Source organism: Fukomys damarensis, unplaced genomic scaffold, assembly GCF_012274545.1.
Source record: "Fukomys damarensis isolate Sample0158 unplaced genomic scaffold, DMR_v1.0_HiC HiC_scaffold_14, whole genome shotgun sequence".
Classification (NCBI taxonomy): Eukaryota; Metazoa; Chordata; class Mammalia; order Rodentia; family Bathyergidae; genus Fukomys; species Fukomys damarensis.
Genome location: NW_022900926.1, coordinates 42,281,888 through 42,301,333, shown reverse-complemented (window position 1 = coordinate 42,301,333; position 19,446 = coordinate 42,281,888). Strand labels below are relative to the sequence as shown.

The window sequence follows — 19,446 nt, the reverse complement described above, 5'->3', positions numbered from 1 at the left end:
GGCAGTGGAACCACTGAGCTAAATCCCTGGACCTGCATTGCACAATTTAAAGTAACCAATTAATCTGCAATTTGAGCAATAAGTTGATGTCTCAAAATAGACTTTTCTAACAGTATCTTAATATTTTTGTCATATCTGTTAACATATCTAGTCCTCTGATACTAGTAAAAGTTTTTAGTAATGATATATATCATGGGAGTATATTGATTTATTAAAGGTGGTGTATACCTAGGTGTAGAGCCAGGGCTATTGGACTAGCATTTTGGTTGGCTCAGGCAGAATGATTTCAGGTTTGAGCCTGTCCTGGACAAATTACTGATTTAGAGAGACCCGCATCTCCCATCTCAAAAGATGAAAAAGGGGCCATGATTTAGATCACTTTGCAAAGGCCCTGGGTTCAATCCCCAGTACTACAGAGCATTAGGAGGTCCTGTATGCATTGAACAAAGAATCATAGATGAGAAAAAGAATGACAAAGCTATATAATATTCTATTAGCTACAAAGAAATGTACAGACTCAGTGTAACTTAAATTCTTTTAGATGCAGAACACATTTATATAGTTAAATATAAATTTTCAGAAAGAGTTGAGAAAATTTTAGTGCCCTGCCTGTGTGTTAATAATAACACACAGAGATTAGAGTGATACAACTCTACAATTTTTCTGACAAGCACATGAGAAACTGCTAAAAGTTATATTTGTGTGGTCTTCTGGTAACACCTAGAGGCGAGAAGTATGTCATTTTTTATATATTTGGGTATTTTAAATTGTAGCAGTGTTGTTAAATTCTAAGTTTTATTTAGACATTTAAAATTTTTTCTTAACAATTAGATCCACAAAGAATCTTTGTGATCTTATCATTTAAGTTATGGAAATTAGATCCCAAAGAGGTTTAATTGCTGCAGAACAAATGGGTTGAATTTGATTCTTTGAATATTTTAACTTCAAAAAGTAGGTAATTTTTGCCTTTTTATATTAATTTATTTTTTTGCATACAAATTCTATTTAGTTTCCCAAAAGAATTGCTGTGTAATTCTGTTATAATTAACTTTGTTTTGGGATTAGTAATTTTGAAGGTCAATTCTTTCTTTTTCTGTATTATATGTATAATGAAGTAGATAGTGTATCATTTCATTGTAACACCAAAAAATTCCACAGAACAGCTTTTAATACATGTGTGTGTATATATGTATATATATTTCTTTTTAGTGATATACAACACACAGTTCCCAATTGTGTACAGACATTGGATAAGAAACACATGATTGTAATCCTCAAGTCAAAGGAAACAAATAAGATGAGCTTTATGAGTACCTTCCTTTCCCCTTGGAAGCCTGTTCCAAACTGAGGTTCAGGATAGGAACTCCCAAAGTAGGCAGAGTTTTTTTATGGGATGGAGATGGAGGGAGTTTGGGAGCCTGAGGCAGTTGGAAGTTGTGGGTGGAGTTCTGGAGAGGAAGGAACATTGTAGAAAGCAAGTACCCAGAAATCCCCGTAAGGCTCCCTTGAGTCTTAGAAAGAGATATAGTGGTCATAACTCCACAAGATTGTGTACAGAGCAACTGGTGAGTTGGTGAGCTTCAGTGTTCCCCGAGTTCACACAAGGGTCCAGTTCCCAGTTGAGTCCCATTGATGAAGTCCTAGTTAGTCAAAGTAAGTAGTCTTCTTTTGTTCGCATTTGGGAACATTCAGTAAAGATTTGTGGGAAGTTCACAGCTTAGCAAGGAGGGTGAATACTATTAGAGAAAGGCTTCTCTAGAAGTAACCTTAACCAGGCTTGAAAACAAGTCTTGAAAAGATTAAAAGAACTGGAAATAACTTAACAGCCTACAATAAAGCTGTCTAATATGTACTCTTTTAAAAGAGAACAGCAAAATCCAGATAACAACATTCATAATGTCCAATATTCAATCAAAAATTGCTTGGTATTCCAGTAAACAGGAAAATATGACCTGTAACATAGAGAAGTCAATTAATAGTGATAATCTGGGAATCTAAAATATGACCAAAGTAACGGAAACTGTAAAAATAATCATCTTTAGTGTCTAAAGGAAAATATGAATCTAGAGAAAAATAAAAGATATGCAAAAGATCCAAATAGAACTTGTTAAGATGAAAAATGTAATATCTGAAATGAGAAGTTCACTGGATGGGATTATCAACACAGCCTACACTGCAGAAAAATAAATGAGTGAACTTGGTAGATGTAGCATGGAAATTGCAAAATGTAGTACATCTAAGTAGTGAGCATGTGATACTTACTGAGTTCTAGAAATAGGAAAGAAAGGAGAGAATTGGAAAAAACTTAAGAAACAATGGCTGTAAACGTTTCAGAATTGAATAATAATGTAAATCATAGTTTCACAAAGCTTAATGAGTCCCAGGCAGGATGAACTGAAAAAAGCCAGCACTCTAAAATTACTGTTAAAGTCCCTTGTTCTTAGTTCCCATCCATGTTGTTAGTTTTGTAAATAATGTTATTCTAACGTTTTTCTTTCTGCTTTCACACATGTAGAATTGTTTTACAGAATTCACTGTCCCTTTCAACCAAATCAGTTTCTTCTGTTTACTTAAAATCTTTTCCTTTCAAATGGCCTTAACTTTGTTATATTTAGTATTAGTCTTGATTATGAACCATTTCAGGATTTTTCTAATTCTTAAATTAGCTATTAGTTTATAAATGTTTATTTCTAAGTTTGTACTCTTCAGTTCTTTAATTTTTAATTTTGTTAGTACATGTTTGTAGTACATGATGACATTCATCATGGGAGTTTGTACATGTACGTAACACATCTTAATTCTTTTCACTTCCTCTTCCTGTCTCTTTCCTGCCCCTTTCCTCCTTCTTCCTTCATCTTTTGATTATTTAATTAGCCAACTTCATAGGGTATATGAAGGACAGTATCATTCTAAATATAAAGGTTAAGAGAGTCATAAAACATTGAAAATTATCTTGTTCAGTGCTCTTTCCTAACATCTATGTGATTTTAAATACTTTTTTGGAAAGCCTGTGCATGAGGGTGAGTAGAAGTGTCTCCTTTCTTGTCTTATGTGACAGTAACCCTGTAGCTCAAGCATTGATTTTGAATTATTTGTACATCTGATATATTTATCCTTGGAGTGCCTAGTACATGTCAGGGTGCGATAGATATTTTGAGAAGAGAACCTTGCTAAGTGTGTGGTAAGTGTTGTCTAGGTCAGTGCTTCTTAATCTTTTCTAGGTCCCGGACTGCATTTGAGAATCTGAAGAATATTCTGGACTTGACTCACAAAAATAGACACATGCACACTATAAAAATGTGCATTCAGTTCCAGGGATTTCATAGTTTCCCTGATTGAGATATATAAAGTAATATAATTTTGATATCATACCTTTTTATATTAATTTATTTTCTACATGTTAATTATGTCCTGCGAGACATTTCTTTTCTGTTTTTGGTATTTATGTTTGGAATACAGAGAGTCTGTAGGCCCCACATTTCCAGAAAGTCTTATTTTGTCCATAACTATTCAGCTACAGTTAGTGATTATGTTCTCATTGAGGAAAATCATACAATTAAAAACAGGAGCTTTTTTTCTTCTAAAATCTCTTAGACCCATTTAAATTTTCCCCAATTTGCATAGTTTTTACTTAGTTGGAAAGTTACAGTGTTACAGTTTGTAACTAGGAAAGTTGCAGTTTGTACAGTGTGTATCTTTATGTGTTTCATGTTGGATAATATTGTACCTCCTAGATGTTAACTTGCCAGTTTGAAAGATTTCGTAGTTCCTAAAGGCATTGCTCCTCTTGTGAATGATTTTTTTCCTCTCTGTTATCTACCAACAAGTGAATTGGCCCTGCCTTTGGAATAGTGTAGGCAGAATAGCTGTTTAGGCTGACGTTAAGATTAAGTAAAGTCATGCATTGGATCTGACCATATGCTCAGTGATGAACTGCATATGGGGCAATGGTCGCATGAGATTATAGCAGCTGAAATATTCCTGTTGCTAAGTGACATAACTGGTTCACGACTGTTGTGAGGATGCTGGAAACACTCCTACTGTGCTGCTAGTCCTGTAATAATATTATAGTACAGTCATGTACAGTATATAATACTTGATGTCAATAATTGTGTGACTGGGTTACTTTATGGTACTATTCTTTTTGTTACTTTAGAATGTACTTGTGCTTATTAGAAAAAATAAACTATAGAGCAGCATACTGTGTTATGCTGGATGCAGCCTCATGCATCTACTGTGTACAAAACCCACATCCAGTGAGTAACCTATACCCCCAAGGTTTGCTTAAGAACTCTCTATGATGTTCAAACAACAAACTTGCCTAATTATGTATTTCTAAGAGCACGTCCCCCCAGCATTAAGTGATATACGTTGTGGTTAAGAAACCACATGTGGAGAAAAATCAGAAAAATTGGAAGACTATGTATCTGTCTACTAAGGTGATAGGATAAATCCTTTGAAAAGGAAAATAGATTTAAATATGTCCTCCTTAATGCCTTCCAGTGGTCATATGTTTCTACTAGGATGGAAGGCCCAACATATCTGCCTGTTGTTGCTGCTTCAGATGCCCTGGATCTCTTTGCCAGTCCATCTCCAGGGAGTTTTGTTTTGTTTTTATATGGTACTAAAGATTGAACCCAGGGCCTTGCACGTGCTAGGCACATACTGTTTGTGTGTGTGTGTGTTTGTGTGTGTGTGTGTGTGTGTGTGTGTGTGTGAGAGAGAGAGAGAGAGAGAGAGAGAGATTGATTATATGTTGAGTATTTAGTTTTCTCCATATGTGAAATCTTCAAGAGGAGGGCAGGAATAGTGAGGCTATTGTTAGCAGTGTATTTTTTCCTTAAAACCCAGCACTCTTGTCTAGTAGGGCCAGTGTTGAATAAAGAAGTACATTAGAGGGTATTGTCTTCAAGGGGCTAACCACATAAAATGATACAGTTGCACACACAGTGAGGTATGAAACAGTAAATATTTATATTCAAACATAAATAATTAGAATAAAACCCAAGAAACAAAAATCAGTAAAAGAAAATAGCATACATTTAAAAAAACTTACATCTATCTCTTAAACAAAATCCTTTCTTCAATAGGAAAAAAAGTTAATTCAAAATTTAAAAGACCTGTTTTTCTGGCCCTTGGGGGGTAGTTTTGTGCTTCTAAATATCAGCATACTTCACCTTACATGAAATAAGCTGAGACACCAGCCTCATGATGAGTGTTCTATTAAAGGTGCCATAATTTGGTATTCCTATAGGCAGGGTATAATTCTTGGTAGGTAAGGTAAATAGCTTTCTGAAGGAGAGATGATTAGTTTAGACTTTCTGTTTCACATGCAGAAATCAGTAAGCAAGGCAAAATGCCCACTCTTTTTTCTTAATTTAAATAAAAGCCAGACTAGATCTCCTATGCTTGAATTTAGATTCAGCATTGTATCCAGGCCAATACCTTCATTTATAGGTAAGGAAATTTTGACTTAAGAGTGATTAGAGATATGAGTGCTAGAACTGACCAAAGTAGCAGCTCCTGAACTACCAGTCCATCTTCTTTTCAGTCCCTCACACTATTTCTCTAGGTAGTGGAGACCTCTTCCATAGGTTGTGTTATCCTGTGCCTGCCACTGAGAGGGCAAAACTGTTGTCCTGCGCTAGTATGAGGGTGGTGGGTGATGATGGGAGAGGCTCTGACCTTGGAGTTAGAACAGGATTCTAGTTCTGGCATACACACTTTCATGCTGAGCACTAGCTAAGTTACCTCAGTAGTCATTTCCCTACCCTGTGACCCATGAATTGTGCTAGCTCCTGCAAGGTCCTTGGGTCTGGTGGGGCAACACGAACAGAGTGCTAGGGTACCTCGTAGTTAACAGACCTTTGATGATGAGTGCCTTGCATCATCGGAAAGAATAATTTTCTGGGCCAGTCTTTCCCTAAATGGCTCCATCAAGTTCTAGTGAAGATTCATATATGCTCTTTAGCATAGTGCCTGCCAGAAGGTCAGTACTCACTGATACTAGCAATTAAACTGTTACAATAAAATTATTACCATGTAAAAATTATAGAGCTGATTAAAAATATAATTATAAATTCAATTTTAGTCCTTTTTTTTTTTGGTGCTGGTGATCGAATGGGTCCTTCCACTTGTGAGGCAGGCAGCCAAACCATTGAGCTAAATCCCTGGCCCTATTGATGTTATTTTACTGGTTTTGACCATTGAGTTTTGACTCCTCATATTTTTCTCTCTCCCAGCTTTTATCAAAAAAGAATGATGGAATTTAACTAGCACAGTGGCTCTCAGCCTTCCACCATAAATGTACCACCTTTATAATTTAGAGTCTGTCTTTTTACCCCTTATTATTTACCTTTCTTTTTCTTTAAAACCATTCCTTTTTAAGGAAATTACATTTACTTAATGACTTACTGCACATGTGCCTCCGAAAGTCCTTTAAATATCACATTATGAAGAACTGCACATGTGGCCTTCCATCAGGCTGACCCAGAGCCGTTAGTCAGCAGTTTGAGGTTAGATTCTTCTCCCAGCTCCTGGATGTGGAGGGATAACTTGTCTATGAACATAAAGAGCAGAGCTGGTTTAGATGGGAACAAAATGTGCTGTTTGTGACAGTTGCTCAGACTGTTTATGGCATTGATCCATGGATCAGATGCTCTTGTAATGATTTAAAATAAATGTTTCTGAGCCCTTTCCTAGACATTTTGATCAGAATTTCTAGTCAAAGATAACAAGAAAGTTGGGGAATCTTTTGGGAGTCATTGCTTTAAATGACATTTTCTTTCCTACCATTCAGAAAATTTTTTACAGTCATTAAGTATCAGTTGTATTTATGAAGAATTGGTAAAATTTAAAATATTTTTATATTTTAATTTAGTCTTGGCTCTTTTTTACTTGTATAGTTACGCCAGATTTATTCATAGAAGTGTTTCGTGTAATGTCATTCATTTAATTTAATTAAACTTTATATTGATATATTTATTAGTACATGTTTGCTGTCCATAATAATTATATTTGTCATGGGGAGTTAGTACTTGAGCAAAACATATCTTGATTCTTTTTTGTCCTCTGCCCCTCCCATCTCTTCCTGTTCCTTCCAACTTTTGGTCCCCTTCCCATTTGTAAAAAGCTCTGTTTCATTTTCTTTTCAATTCTTTTTTTTCATCCCCCCCCATCTCTTGTTCTTCCTCACCTTTGGGAAAAAAATCTTCCTACTTGCTATTGTCTGCCTTTTATTTTGCTCTTTATATTTTTGGGGGGTTCTCATATAAGAGAAACCATGTGCTATTTAAGCTTGTATGTCTGATTTATTTCTTTTAATATTATGGTCTCCAAAGTGTATAGTTTATAATAGTTAAATCTTGGAAACATTCTATGTGCCCATCAACAGATGAATGAATAAAGAAAATGTATTTATGCACACTGGAGTACTCTCGGCCAGAAAGATAAACTTCAGGCATTTATAAGTAAACTTTTAAGCTTTTAATTTCAGAATAGTTTTAGATTTAGATATAGTTGCAACGATAGTACAAAGAATTGCTATATGTCTTATGCCTAGTTTATTCCATAGTTAGTCTTACATTATTGTGTACATTTGTCACAACTAATAAATCAGTATTGACACATTATTGTTGCCTAAACAGGGTACTTTATTCAGATGTCGCCTGTTTTCCCCTAATTCAGTTTTTAACTATTCCCAGATTGCATCCAGATGCCACATGAGTAATATCTTACTAGTTTCCTCTTTGCTTTTGCAGTTTCGCAGACTTTCTTTGTTTTGGATGATTTTGTTGTTTGAAGCACTGGCCAACTATTTTGTAGAATATCCCTCAATTTGGGTTTGTCTGGTGTTTTTCTCATGATTTCACTGAGGTTATGAGTTTTTGGGAGGCAGACCACAAAAGCAATCTTCTTCTTATCAAATGGAATCAAAGGCATAAGCTGCCAGCATGAGTCAGCACTGATGATGCTGGCCTTACATCACCTGATGTAGAGTTTGTGAAATATCTCCACTATAAAATTACTTTTTTCCTCTTTCTATACCTCTTAGAAGTAAGTCTCTGAGAGAAGGCAGCTTAAAACTTAAGGAGTGGAGAGTGGAACTCCGCCTCCTTGAGAGGGAAATATGTTATCTGGATTTTTTTTTCTGTACAAGTTTGTTGTTCCATTTATTTATTTATTTATTCAATAATTATGTCAACATTGACTTAAGGATCCATGGTTTAGTCCATCTATCTCTTTGGATGAAAATGTAGATAAATACAGGTTTTGGCGGTGTAAAATTAGGTAAAAATAATAAAGCACATCTAAAAATGTCTTTGTTCTGCATTTTAAAGTAAGCAGTACTTTGCAACAAAATTGCAAAAGTAATAATTGTGTTTGTCTTTTGATGCATAACGTTTGTCCTATGTCGTATAATGAGTATTTGAATGCCTAAAACTGTTTTCCTTTTTTTTTTCCTAGTTCTTCTCAGAGTCTTTTGATCAAAATGTGAAAAATAATTAGTATTGAGTTCTTTAGAGCATTGTGTTAAGTTTATGTGGTTTTATAAGAGTATCTGAAAGCCTCATCTCAAAGGATTTTTATGGAGCTTTAATTTTATTTATAATGATAAAGTGTATCCCTAGGAGATAATTTGTCTCTTTTGTATATTGTTTTCGACTGCATTGTTTTGTTCTTCTTAGTTTAAGATTGATAAAATCTGTTTGTATAAACTCTTGAGTGAAATAGAGGATTTATACTCGAAGAAATAAATCAGTCCTAATCAGTTCATCTGCCTTTCCAAGAAGTGACCCCGTGTAGGTCATTTCTTCTATAAAATATACCAGTTGACGGTCACACCATCATGGGCAATTTATGGTTTCTTCCTGAATAGTCATTATTTTCTGTTCTTATCAGCTGAACTAATGCTTGTCTAGATTTCCTAGTTTGTTCCTACGTCTGTGCTGTATAGGTTTATTGTACTGTTTAATTCGTAATCTCATCATTTAGTAGACTTACACAACTCTGTGAAATATGAGTGTAAAAGAGAACTGTAACTTCTACATAAACTAATTTGAAATGCTTTGCATAGTCTCAGTATAGGTGAGTTATATGCCAAAAAATTGCCATCAGTTTAGTGTAGGAGAGAACTGTTAAAGATATAGGAAGAAAAATGATAAAAATTCAGAAAAATTTGTCCCATATAATATTTAAGTTCTTGTTTTAGTTTAAAGAAATAGAAAATGGAAATTATAGACACTGCATTATGTATTTGATATGCCATAAACTTGGCTTGATACTTTCATCACCTAAAAGACAGGGCTGCAGTTCTCATCAAAGTAGTTATCAATTAGTTAAAACTTTTACAGATTTAAATTAAATGAGAACAGGGTTGGGGATTTAGCTCAGTGGCACCATGCCTGTCTTGCAAGTGCAAAGTCCTGAGTTTGATCCCTGGTACCCCCCTACCCCCCCCCAAATTTAAGTTAAAACAAAATGTTATGTAAGGTTTGTATATGTGGCAGTTATTTATTACAATTTAATGGTGTCAAGTAAAAACTATCTCTCATGTTACTATGTCATTTATCTGCTTCTTGTGGAACTGAGACAACTGGAAGATCTAATTGCTTTGCCTTCAGGCTAGCAAGTTGGTGCTGGCTATTTGCTGGGAGCTCAACTACATCGATCTAGCTAGCTTCTTTCAGCCTTTCTACTTAGTTGGGCTGGGCTTCTTCGGTTTTGTGACTAGTTTCTCCCAGTGTACAGAGGTGGCTTCATTAAGGTTTAAGCCAGTATTGGCCCATTATTGCTTTTGCTGCTTTCCATTGGTTAAAGCAGTCACTGTGTCATCGCAAATTCAAGAGGAGTTGAAATACATAGATATGCAATCAAGAGGCCAAGTTCATCAAAGGCCACTAAATGGCCACCACAGTATATTTAAATTTTTATTGATGTGTTTCACTTTTATTGCTTTTAATACCTGTATATACATTTTAACTGACTGGCCAACCACATGTCCCAGAGGGATTGGACCAGCAGACATTTTATTGAAAATGTTTGTAAGAAAACATGTAGTACTTGACTTAAAACTTGAAAAATTGTATTCTTGCTAATAAAATGGGAGCATAGGAATTTCAGTCCATTTTAATCTGACTCCAAAACAATTATTGTTTATACCACACCCCATTGCTGCCTTTTTGGTTAATATAGTCTGTTGGCACCTAGGATTGCAGTATCACCTGTGCAACACTGTTGCCAGAAATCATCTTTAATTCTTGGACCCTTTAAAGAAATACATTCTAAAAAATGAAATCTGATTATATCTTTTTTGTGTGTGATTGCATCTTAATAGGATTTGGATGATGATTAAAGTATCAAAAATAAAATTAACTCATAAATTTGTTCATTCAACAAGTAGTTATTGCCACATAATCTGTGCCAGGGACTATTTTGGGCACTGGAAGAGACTGTGGTAAAAGAAGGCAGCTTGCCTGGAACTTTGTTTGTAGTTGAGATAGTAATAAAACCATTTACTTAAAAAAAAAAATCTACCTTTGTCTAAAAAAGCTGAATTTTGGTTAAAAAAAAAATCTAAGCATCTATCCTGAAAAGCGCTCAGGGTGAGCTAGGTTTGAAGAGACCATGTGCCTGGAATCAGGTAAAAGTTACATAGTGAAAGCTGAGTAAGCTGAGATTTGATAGTTCAGTTGTAGGTTAGCTAATAAATGTTCAACTGTGGTCTGGTAGTAAAGATCAATTAATTTATGAGTGAATTGGCTCTTGAAATTTGAGCCATTCACCTTCAAACTCAGTTTAGCTCCCTTTGATTTTTGTGAGCCAAACAACTCTACAGATTCTTAAAAGAAGAAACCCCAAATCCACTCCCTTTGTCCCTGCCTCTCGTCCATCTCCCCCAATATCAGAAATCTCTGTTGAATTACTATATAATAGAGAATAGAGCAATGGGAAAGTGGAGGTAGAGAAAAGAACCTCATACATGTGAATAATGAACTTCATAAGGGAATAAAATACCCCTTTATTTCTAAGGATGTTGCTGAAGAACTTCTAATGAATTAAAAAAAAAAAACAAAAAAACTAAAGGCTTTCGCAAGAACCACAGATGTTTTTGAACTTATCTAATGCAACTTCTTTTTACAAATGAGCTATTATAGGTACCATTTGGTTTACCTAATATGTCAGAGCAGAGCTATTTCAGTTATTTGAATTTTTGTCTTGTTTTCTTTCTACACATTTCTCATTTGAAAACTACACAAACTCCTGAGTTCAAGACATACTTTCCTTCAGTGAGATTCTAGTGTAAAGTGAATAGTACTTAGGCAGGACTTTATGTTAAAAGAGTGAACAGTATTTTATTTGACTGCCAGAAGTTTAGCACCAGAAAGACATTTCACATCTGTATATTTTTAAACACAAGTAAGGCATATGTTTCAGGGCAGATGATGTAGTCCTTGTACTACTTTCCTCATCCAGAATAATTTGTATCTGTGTAAACATTCTCAACCAGTCAACTGACTACATTAGCTCATCTCACATGAGCTGTTACAAAATGAGGTTTTGGATGTTTATGGCTAGTTAATTGAAATGATGGGAGTTCTTTTGAACTTGACCGCTAGTATTTATTTTCTTACATTTTGTATATAAACTTTTTAAAATAAAAAAATAAACATTTGCTTAATATCTTTCCCCCTAACATGCATTACTTTCAAGCTAAAGCTTCCAAAGGGAGTTATTTTCTTTCGGCTGCTTTTAAGATTTTTTTTTCTTCATTACTGATTTTCAGCCATTTGTTTGTCATGTGTATAATTAAAAATGAGTAACCTCCTTTAAAATTCTGCTTGGAATTCACTGAGCTTGTTGGGTTTATGAATTTAAGGTTTTCTTCATATATAAAAATTGTCCAGCCCTTATTTTTTTCAGAGGTTTTATTCTGTGCCTACTCTCTCTTGTTTTGGACTCCAGTAATATGTATGTTAGGTTGCTTAATGTTGCCCTATAAGTGCTGAGGCTCTGTCCTACTCCCCAGTCTTTTTCTCTTGGATTAATTTTAGATTGTTTGTACTGCCATATTTTCAGGTACTCTGGTGTTCTCTTCCACATCTAATTGTTATTTCATTCAGGTATATCTTGAGTCATTTCTGGTCTGTATCTGTTGGCTCTTCTCCTTCTTTGGGTCATATTTTCTTTGTTTCTTTGGTAAGTTTTGATAGGATGCAGACATGTTGAATCGTTTTTATTGAGTGTTGGACTTTTAAAAAAAATCCTTTAAATAGGGCCAGGGATTTAGCTCAGTTGTGCCACTGCCTCCCTTGCAAGCACAAGGTCCTGAGTTGGATCCTTGGTACAAAAAAAAAAAAAAAAAGAAAAAATCCTTTAAATAATGTTGGACATTTTTCTGACATTTAGTTGTTACTGTTATTTGGATTGAATTTAAGCCAATAATGTTTCCAGTTAGAGTGAATACCATCTTGACTAAGTAAATTTTAAGAAAGTACAAAACATGTAGTTTCACCATTGTGTACTGCCTGTCCTAAAATTCATGTTAATTGTAAGTGGTGCCTGGTAGCACCACATGACATTTTTCCTAACTTATTTTCTATGATGAATAGTGAGTAAGGAAGGATGAAGTGTATTATGCTGTCTTATTTTGATGTTATCGTGGTACTTATCTTCATTTCATTGTGATTCTGTTTATTGTCTGTGTGAAATTATATAGACTAAGATAGCAGACTCTTTGTAAGAGATGGCGGATTTGGAAATGAGATTGTCAGCTTCTGTAGCATTAGTACAAGTATTTGTTCTACTTTTATTTAAGGAGTATAGCCAACTGAATAGGTACCTGCATTTAAAACTTATTTCTAAATTTTCAAGTAGTTTTGCTTGTTTTAGTTATCTTCTTGGACATGTAATTTGCATGTCTTGTGTGCACATATATTTGGGAGTGTGTAGGTATTTAATTATCTAAAACATTCTGAAAAAAGTATGGTAATTTAAAAAATCAGTCTTTGGGCTGGAGATGTGTAGCTCAGCAGCACCTGACTAGCAAACTCCAGGTCCTGAGTTTGATCCCTGGTACCCAAGGGGGAGAGAAAATAATCAGTCTTTGACCTCTCAAAGTTTTTTTTTTAAATAAATTTTAGTCCTGTAAATTTGTGTAGTTATGTAGAATTTGTTTTTCAGACGATAATCATTTCTGAAGTTTTGCGTCATTGATACTAATGGTATATTATCTTATAGTGATTTTCTTTTTTCATGACTTTGAATTAACTTTGGTTTTATGACAAGATATAAAATGTCAGGAAGAAAACTGCTGGATATAGTATGGAGTTATATTCATAAAATATAACTATATTTCATAAAGCATATTCAGAATTAGGTACACTATGATGATACACAATTTGGGAAGAATTTCATAATTGATTCCTTCTAGCTCATTGTTTCAGAATTGTATTTGCCCTCTGCTTCTATGACCAAATTTTAAAAAATGAGTTATATTGGTATAATTTAGATAATACAGTGGTAACATCCTATGATTATATTTTATTTTACTAATTTTTAAAAAATAGAACTTTATTACAATAGAGATGTTATTTGTGAATCTAGCTGGAGATAGAGAATTGATAGGCAGTTTTCAAATAAAAAGTTAATGAACAGTTGCATTTTGAAAGTGAAAAGTGAGTTATTCTTCTTGCACAGTATCTTCAATCCCTGCACTGAGCTCTACTCTGCAGTGTCCCCCATTTTTAATTGTGTTAAAATACACATTAATGTAAAACTTACTGTCTTAAACATTTTAAATATCCAATGTTGTTAGGTAGATATGTAATGTCTGTTCTCTCAGAGTCTTAGAAATACTGACTTACATTACTGTGTCAGTGCTCTGTGTTTTGCTGCATGGGTCATAATGAAATGTTTTTGTACTGTTTTCTGTCCTGTCTTTGCCCTTGGTGGTGGTGGTGCTGGTGTGGTGAAGAGGCTCTGAAGTTCAGGGCAGGATTGAATGTGCTCACCATCAATTATGCTTGTCAGAAGCTAATACATAAATCCATTTTTTGTACTGTCTGATTTGAATCTTTTCATCATTCATTGTTTTTTTCCCTTTAATCCTTTTTTGTTGTAAACTTCACTTAATTTAGAAATAGGTCTGAGCACATCAGAAACAGCATATCAATTCTGCCCATATTAGTTCTACTCAGTATATTCCTCTTCACAGTGAGAGTAGCAACAATCACTGTCATTTTATCTTTTCTTTACCTCTCTCTATTTTTTTTTCTTTTTACTAACACTGTCCTTGCTTCTTTGAGTGGAAGAAAAGTTCCTGAGAATTTCCATGGGTAATAATAGAGGAGAAGGGTTGTAATGCTGAAGATACATACAAGAAATATTTTAGAAAGAGTTCTTTTAAAAAATTAAGTAATTTGACTTTGAATTTTAACTCACTTAATGTGTTGCTGAATGTTTACTTACTGTCTTTCATAGGCAAGAGTGCATTTTGGGAGATTCAGCTTGCAAGAGCCCTGAGTCAGATCCAGAGTACTTTTCGGATGAAACAAATACAGAACACCTTTACAGCACCTCTCCCCCCAGCACTCCTCGACAGATGAAACGCATGTCAACCAAACACCAAAGGAATAATGTAGGGAGGCCAGCCAATCGATCTAATCTGAAAGGTGAGTCTTATACTTAAAAAGATATACATGAAAGGACATGACAGTTTTGGTACATAATCTTTATATGACATATAGCTGTTGATTAATCCTTTCTATAGTAATGTTTGTAATTCCTTCTATTTTAAATTTGATTTTAATGCTGCATTTAAATTTTAATTTTTGAGTTATTACCTTTAGTGATACTGTTAATAGAGAAGACAAGTTATAATACAGAGATAGAAGGGTTTGTCCTGTGTTATGTCAGTGATATGAGGCATTTGAAGATATGAAAAAGGCCAAGTGCTTCCCATTATACTAACCCAAGTTGGCAGTATATGGGATAGGTGGCCGTCTCTTACTATTTTAAGATTCTGTCTGTCCAGAAGTGGTATATTGGGGATTTGGGGAGAGACAGAGTCAGGCTTTCTTCTCTGGATTCCTTACACAGCCTGAAACCTCTGTCATCTGCCAGTCATTCACAGTGTTTCCAACAGTGTGTAGGGCTGTCTTTCCTGCCAAGCAGCTACTAGATGTTACCCCACTTCTTGTAGCCATGGACAGAACCTGTTTTCTGCCTTTCTCTTTATGTAGCATCCCAAAGCCCAGGTAGCCCTTGCTCCTGGAAGCTGAGAATATAGCTGTTTTTGTTTCTTACTTCCTTTAAGCAGGTCCTAATGCCTCTTTTTTGAGGTAGGTGAATTAAATCATGACCTGCTGCTTTGTTGGGTCCTACATATGGTTTAGGTCACTGGCTTTAGAGTTTCCTTGTTAAATTTGGCAAACCATTTGTCCTAAAGCAGATCTGATAGTTTTCTGGGACTTATCCACCTATTACTGTGCAAGATCAGGATTTTGTTCTTTATCTCATCTGAGAAATTTCTCTGTTGACCTCAAGCTCATTCCCATGTCTCCTTTTCCTTAGCCTGTTTTATTTATTTATTTATTTATTTATTTATTTATTTTGGTTGGACTTTGGTCAGTTTCCTCTCCATACAGATTTCTTTAGTACATTGATCTCTCAAGGTTGTAGGTTGGCTTGTTCATTCTGCATTCCCATTGGTGCCCTTGGTAAATAGAAGAGGCAAGAGAGATGGGTTTCATTGTACTTCTGTTTGAGAAAGTCTTACCCAAGAAAGAATTCTGAGCTAGAAGAGAGTCTTTCTTGTACACAGATTTTCCCACAGCAGATGACTTTTAAACTTTCTTTTAAAACTTTATTTGCTGTAGGATGTCCATTGAAAACCAGTAGACTACCATTGTAGTTTATCATTTTGAAAATCAGTTCTTGCACATTTTTTCAAAGAAATTTCTCAAATGGCTACTGCACTTTCTTACCTAAAATGGATACCAGGAAAGCAGTATCTACTGGTATGCTGGTTAATAAATACTTGCTTTGTGGTCATAAAATCACTTGTTTATCTATACTGTTTTAGAAAAGTAGAGAACACAGTTTTTCTATTACATAGATTGAGAAACTGAGGGCTAGGTATATAAATCAATTTTTGAATGTCAGAATGCTTGAACAAGTTGCAGGATTGTTTTCACTACTAGTTCTTGTGATGTTGAAATTAGACTTTTGCCTAGTATAGGCAGCAGGGAGTAAGCTTGTCTGAAGGCAATATAGTACTTGAGCTGCATATACTATCTTCACTAATCAGGCAACCAGACACCAGGCATTTTTTGAGCTCTTGCTGGTCTGGGCTTTGTGGGAGATAGAGGGAATCTATTTCAGAAACTATTAGAGCTGGAACTTTAGAGTTAGGAGTCTGAAACTACTTAAATGCCTGCCACTTCTCAGAACAAGAAGCTAATTCTTACAGATTTCTAAATTTATAACTATTTAATAGCAGTCTAATAACACCAAAATCCTTAATAACCTCTCTTCTTATTGCAAAAAATTACATTGTTGGGCAAAATTTATACAATATAGTTGAAAATTGCCCATAAACCCAATATATAAAAATAATTTCTTTTACTATTTTAGCTGTCTCTTGTGTTGTGGCTTGTATCTAGATGTTCCCCTAAATCCTCGTGCACTCATAGGTGGGGCTTTTGGGAGATGGCTGGATCATGGGTGTGTGATACTGGGATTAAAGCTATGTGCTACTAGATTAGTCCACTGATTGATTTGACGTAGTTCTAAATGTGACTGAATAGATTACTGAAGAGGGAAGCGCTACTCTGGGTGACTCTGGGTGTGGGTGGTACCAACCACTGGGCTTGTAGCCTAGATGGAATATAAAGGGAAGGAGAGACTCTGCTCCTCCTCTTCTTCCTGCCTCTTCCCTGCCATACCATGGACTGTTTGTCTTCTGCCATACCCCTCAGCCATGCCACCTTGCATTGGAATCATCTGACTGAATTGAAACCTCTACACACTGAGGTGAAATACATTTTTACCCCTTTAGATTGTGGGTATTGGATATTTTATCCCAGCATAGAAAAATCAGCCGGCTTACATGTATTTTTGTTGCCATACTATATTTACTATTTGATGACTGGCTTCAGATATGATAATGCAGTGAGATATGTATGTGTCCTATGTAGCATTCATTTTACATTTGAAGAAACATGGCTCAGAGCCTTTCTAGGATTTTCACTTTTTTGAATATCTCAACTGTGGATGTATTAGAAAGTAGCTTCACATGTTTCCCCTCCAGTGAAATTTTTTTTTTTTTTTTTTGGTACTGGGATTGAACTCAGGACCTTTGTGATTATAAGGCAGGTGTGGCACCACTGAGCTAAATACACAGCCCTAGGGAATTATTTCTTGCCAGAATTCTTATTCATGAATACATAGAAGAGATGGAGATGAAGTACCCATGTTGAACAGTTGGACCATTTTAATGTCTTGGTAAAATGGTATTTGTTGCCAGGGATTTAGCTCAGTGGCACTGTGCCTGCCTTGTAAGTGCAAGGTTCTGAGTTCAATCTCCGGTACCAAAAAAAAGTGGTATTTGTATTATGATGGTAAAATAGTCTTTGACAACTTATTTGCTCTCAGAATTTACCAGCATAAAGTATAAACATGGTTGCCAGGTTGCTTGGATTCCAATCTGGCTCTACCACATTCTGGATATGCAGACTGTGTCCATTCTATTTGTAAAATAATCTGATTTACTGTAGTATAGTGAGGTTAAATATCCTGTAAATGTGACCTACCATTGTTATTATTGCAAACTAATGATTTACCCCTAATACTGTTTTTTCCTCAAAGTAAAATTAAATATTACAGTTTTCTTATATTCTTACTAATTGGTGTCTCTGTTTTCAGGACACTAATCCTTAGATTAAGTGATTAATCTAGCTACTTTGCCTGTGTCTAGCCTCTGAAACTATGGATTTCCTTCTATTTCTTCCTTTATTTCTTTTTCTCACCATAGAGGCAGTACTGTAGTTTTTTATTGTTGCTAAATGTTTTCTTTTTCCCTCTTTTCTTCCTTCCTTCCCTTTTCCCCCTCCTCTTTTCTTTCTTCCACCATCTGTCCTTACTTCCCTTTTATCCTTTCTTCTATCTCTTCTACCCTTATTTCTCTTTCGTTCTTTCTATTGAATCAAAATCTGTGTGACTCCATAAGCATGTGCTATTTTGGATGATGAATAAGACCTAGTTCTATCTCTAGTAGAGAAGACACAAATAACAGGGAGCACACCCTGTTGTGGTAGGGCTGGGATGGAGGCTACTGAGGATGCACACAGGACAAGGTATTGAGAAGACCAGGCTTGGGAAGATTTCTGGAACAAGTGACATTTGTGCTATGACTTCAAGGCTGAGGCAGAGAGACCAAGATTTCAAACTGGCATATGATTCATGATAATAAACTCGTCCCTCATATATTGAAGAGCTTTTTAGAATTAATTAGATTGGTCATATTTATTCTCAAAGCTTCCAAGGAAATGTGAATTGGCACATTCTTTCTCATTGCAACTAGCAGAGGCTCTCTGAATCATACTGTTAACTTTAGAACTACATTTGAAGTTGGACATCCTTTTTAACAAATAATCATTGATACTATTTGCATTATTCTGTTTTTCTATTGCCATGTCACAAACCACCTTCAAACTTTGTGGGGTGAAAGTGCAGTCATTTATTGCTCACAGTTATGTAGTTCAGGTATTTAGGCAGGCTACAAATCATCTGTGCTCTCTGATGTCTGGAACCAGCTCCACTGGTTGGCACTGCTGCCCTTGCTTGGCTGGGGCCCCAAATTTGAGGTCTCTTCTGTGGCTCATTCATCTAACATGGCTCCTTCATTCCCTGTCTGAACCTGACCTGAGTGGCAAGAACGTCATTCTTTACATGTGGCCTTCCACATGGTGGGCCTGGCCTTCTGCACACCATCCTGGTCCCTGGGAAATTAGCCTTATGTGATAGCTGACTTTTCTCTTATCAAGTCTTTGAGAGACCAAGTTGGAAGTTGCAAGGCTTCTGTGACTTAGCCTCAGGAGTCAGGCAGCATCACTTCTGCTACATTCTTTCAGTATCACATGCAATGTGGGGCCATACGACACAGTAGTTGTTCTAGGAAGTTGGTTCATTGGCGTCTGGGGAGGCTTTGCTTACATGCCTTCACAGTAAAGCTTTTGGAATTAGAGTCCTATCAATTGAACTGTCTTTGCTTCTTCCATTTATTTTCCCTCATAACAGCAAAAAATATCAGGAGCCTCCCTGAGGAAAGGCAAGGACATGAAGAGGTAACTGAGGGCACCGTTCAAAGGAAATTTAACTGGCAATACCGTGTGTGTGTGGGGTGGGGGGGCTGTATGGTTTAAGTGGTGGCAGACTATTCTGAAC

The 19,446-nt window shown here is 35.6% G+C and overlaps 1 protein-coding gene across 6 annotated transcripts in view; it reads left to right on the top strand.

The window, feature by feature from the left end:
• Positions 1-19,446, top strand: part of Map3k4 (mitogen-activated protein kinase kinase kinase 4) — a 101,162-nt gene that overhangs the window by 16,697 nt on the left and 65,019 nt on the right. For all 6 annotated transcript variants that reach the window (XM_010631041.1, XM_010631039.1, XM_010631040.1 and 3 more), the window contains exon 2: positions 14,482-14,672. In XM_010631041.1, the coding sequence (XP_010629343.1) occupies positions 14,482-14,672 (191 nt within the window). The remainder of the gene's footprint in view (positions 1-14,481; positions 14,673-19,446) is intronic.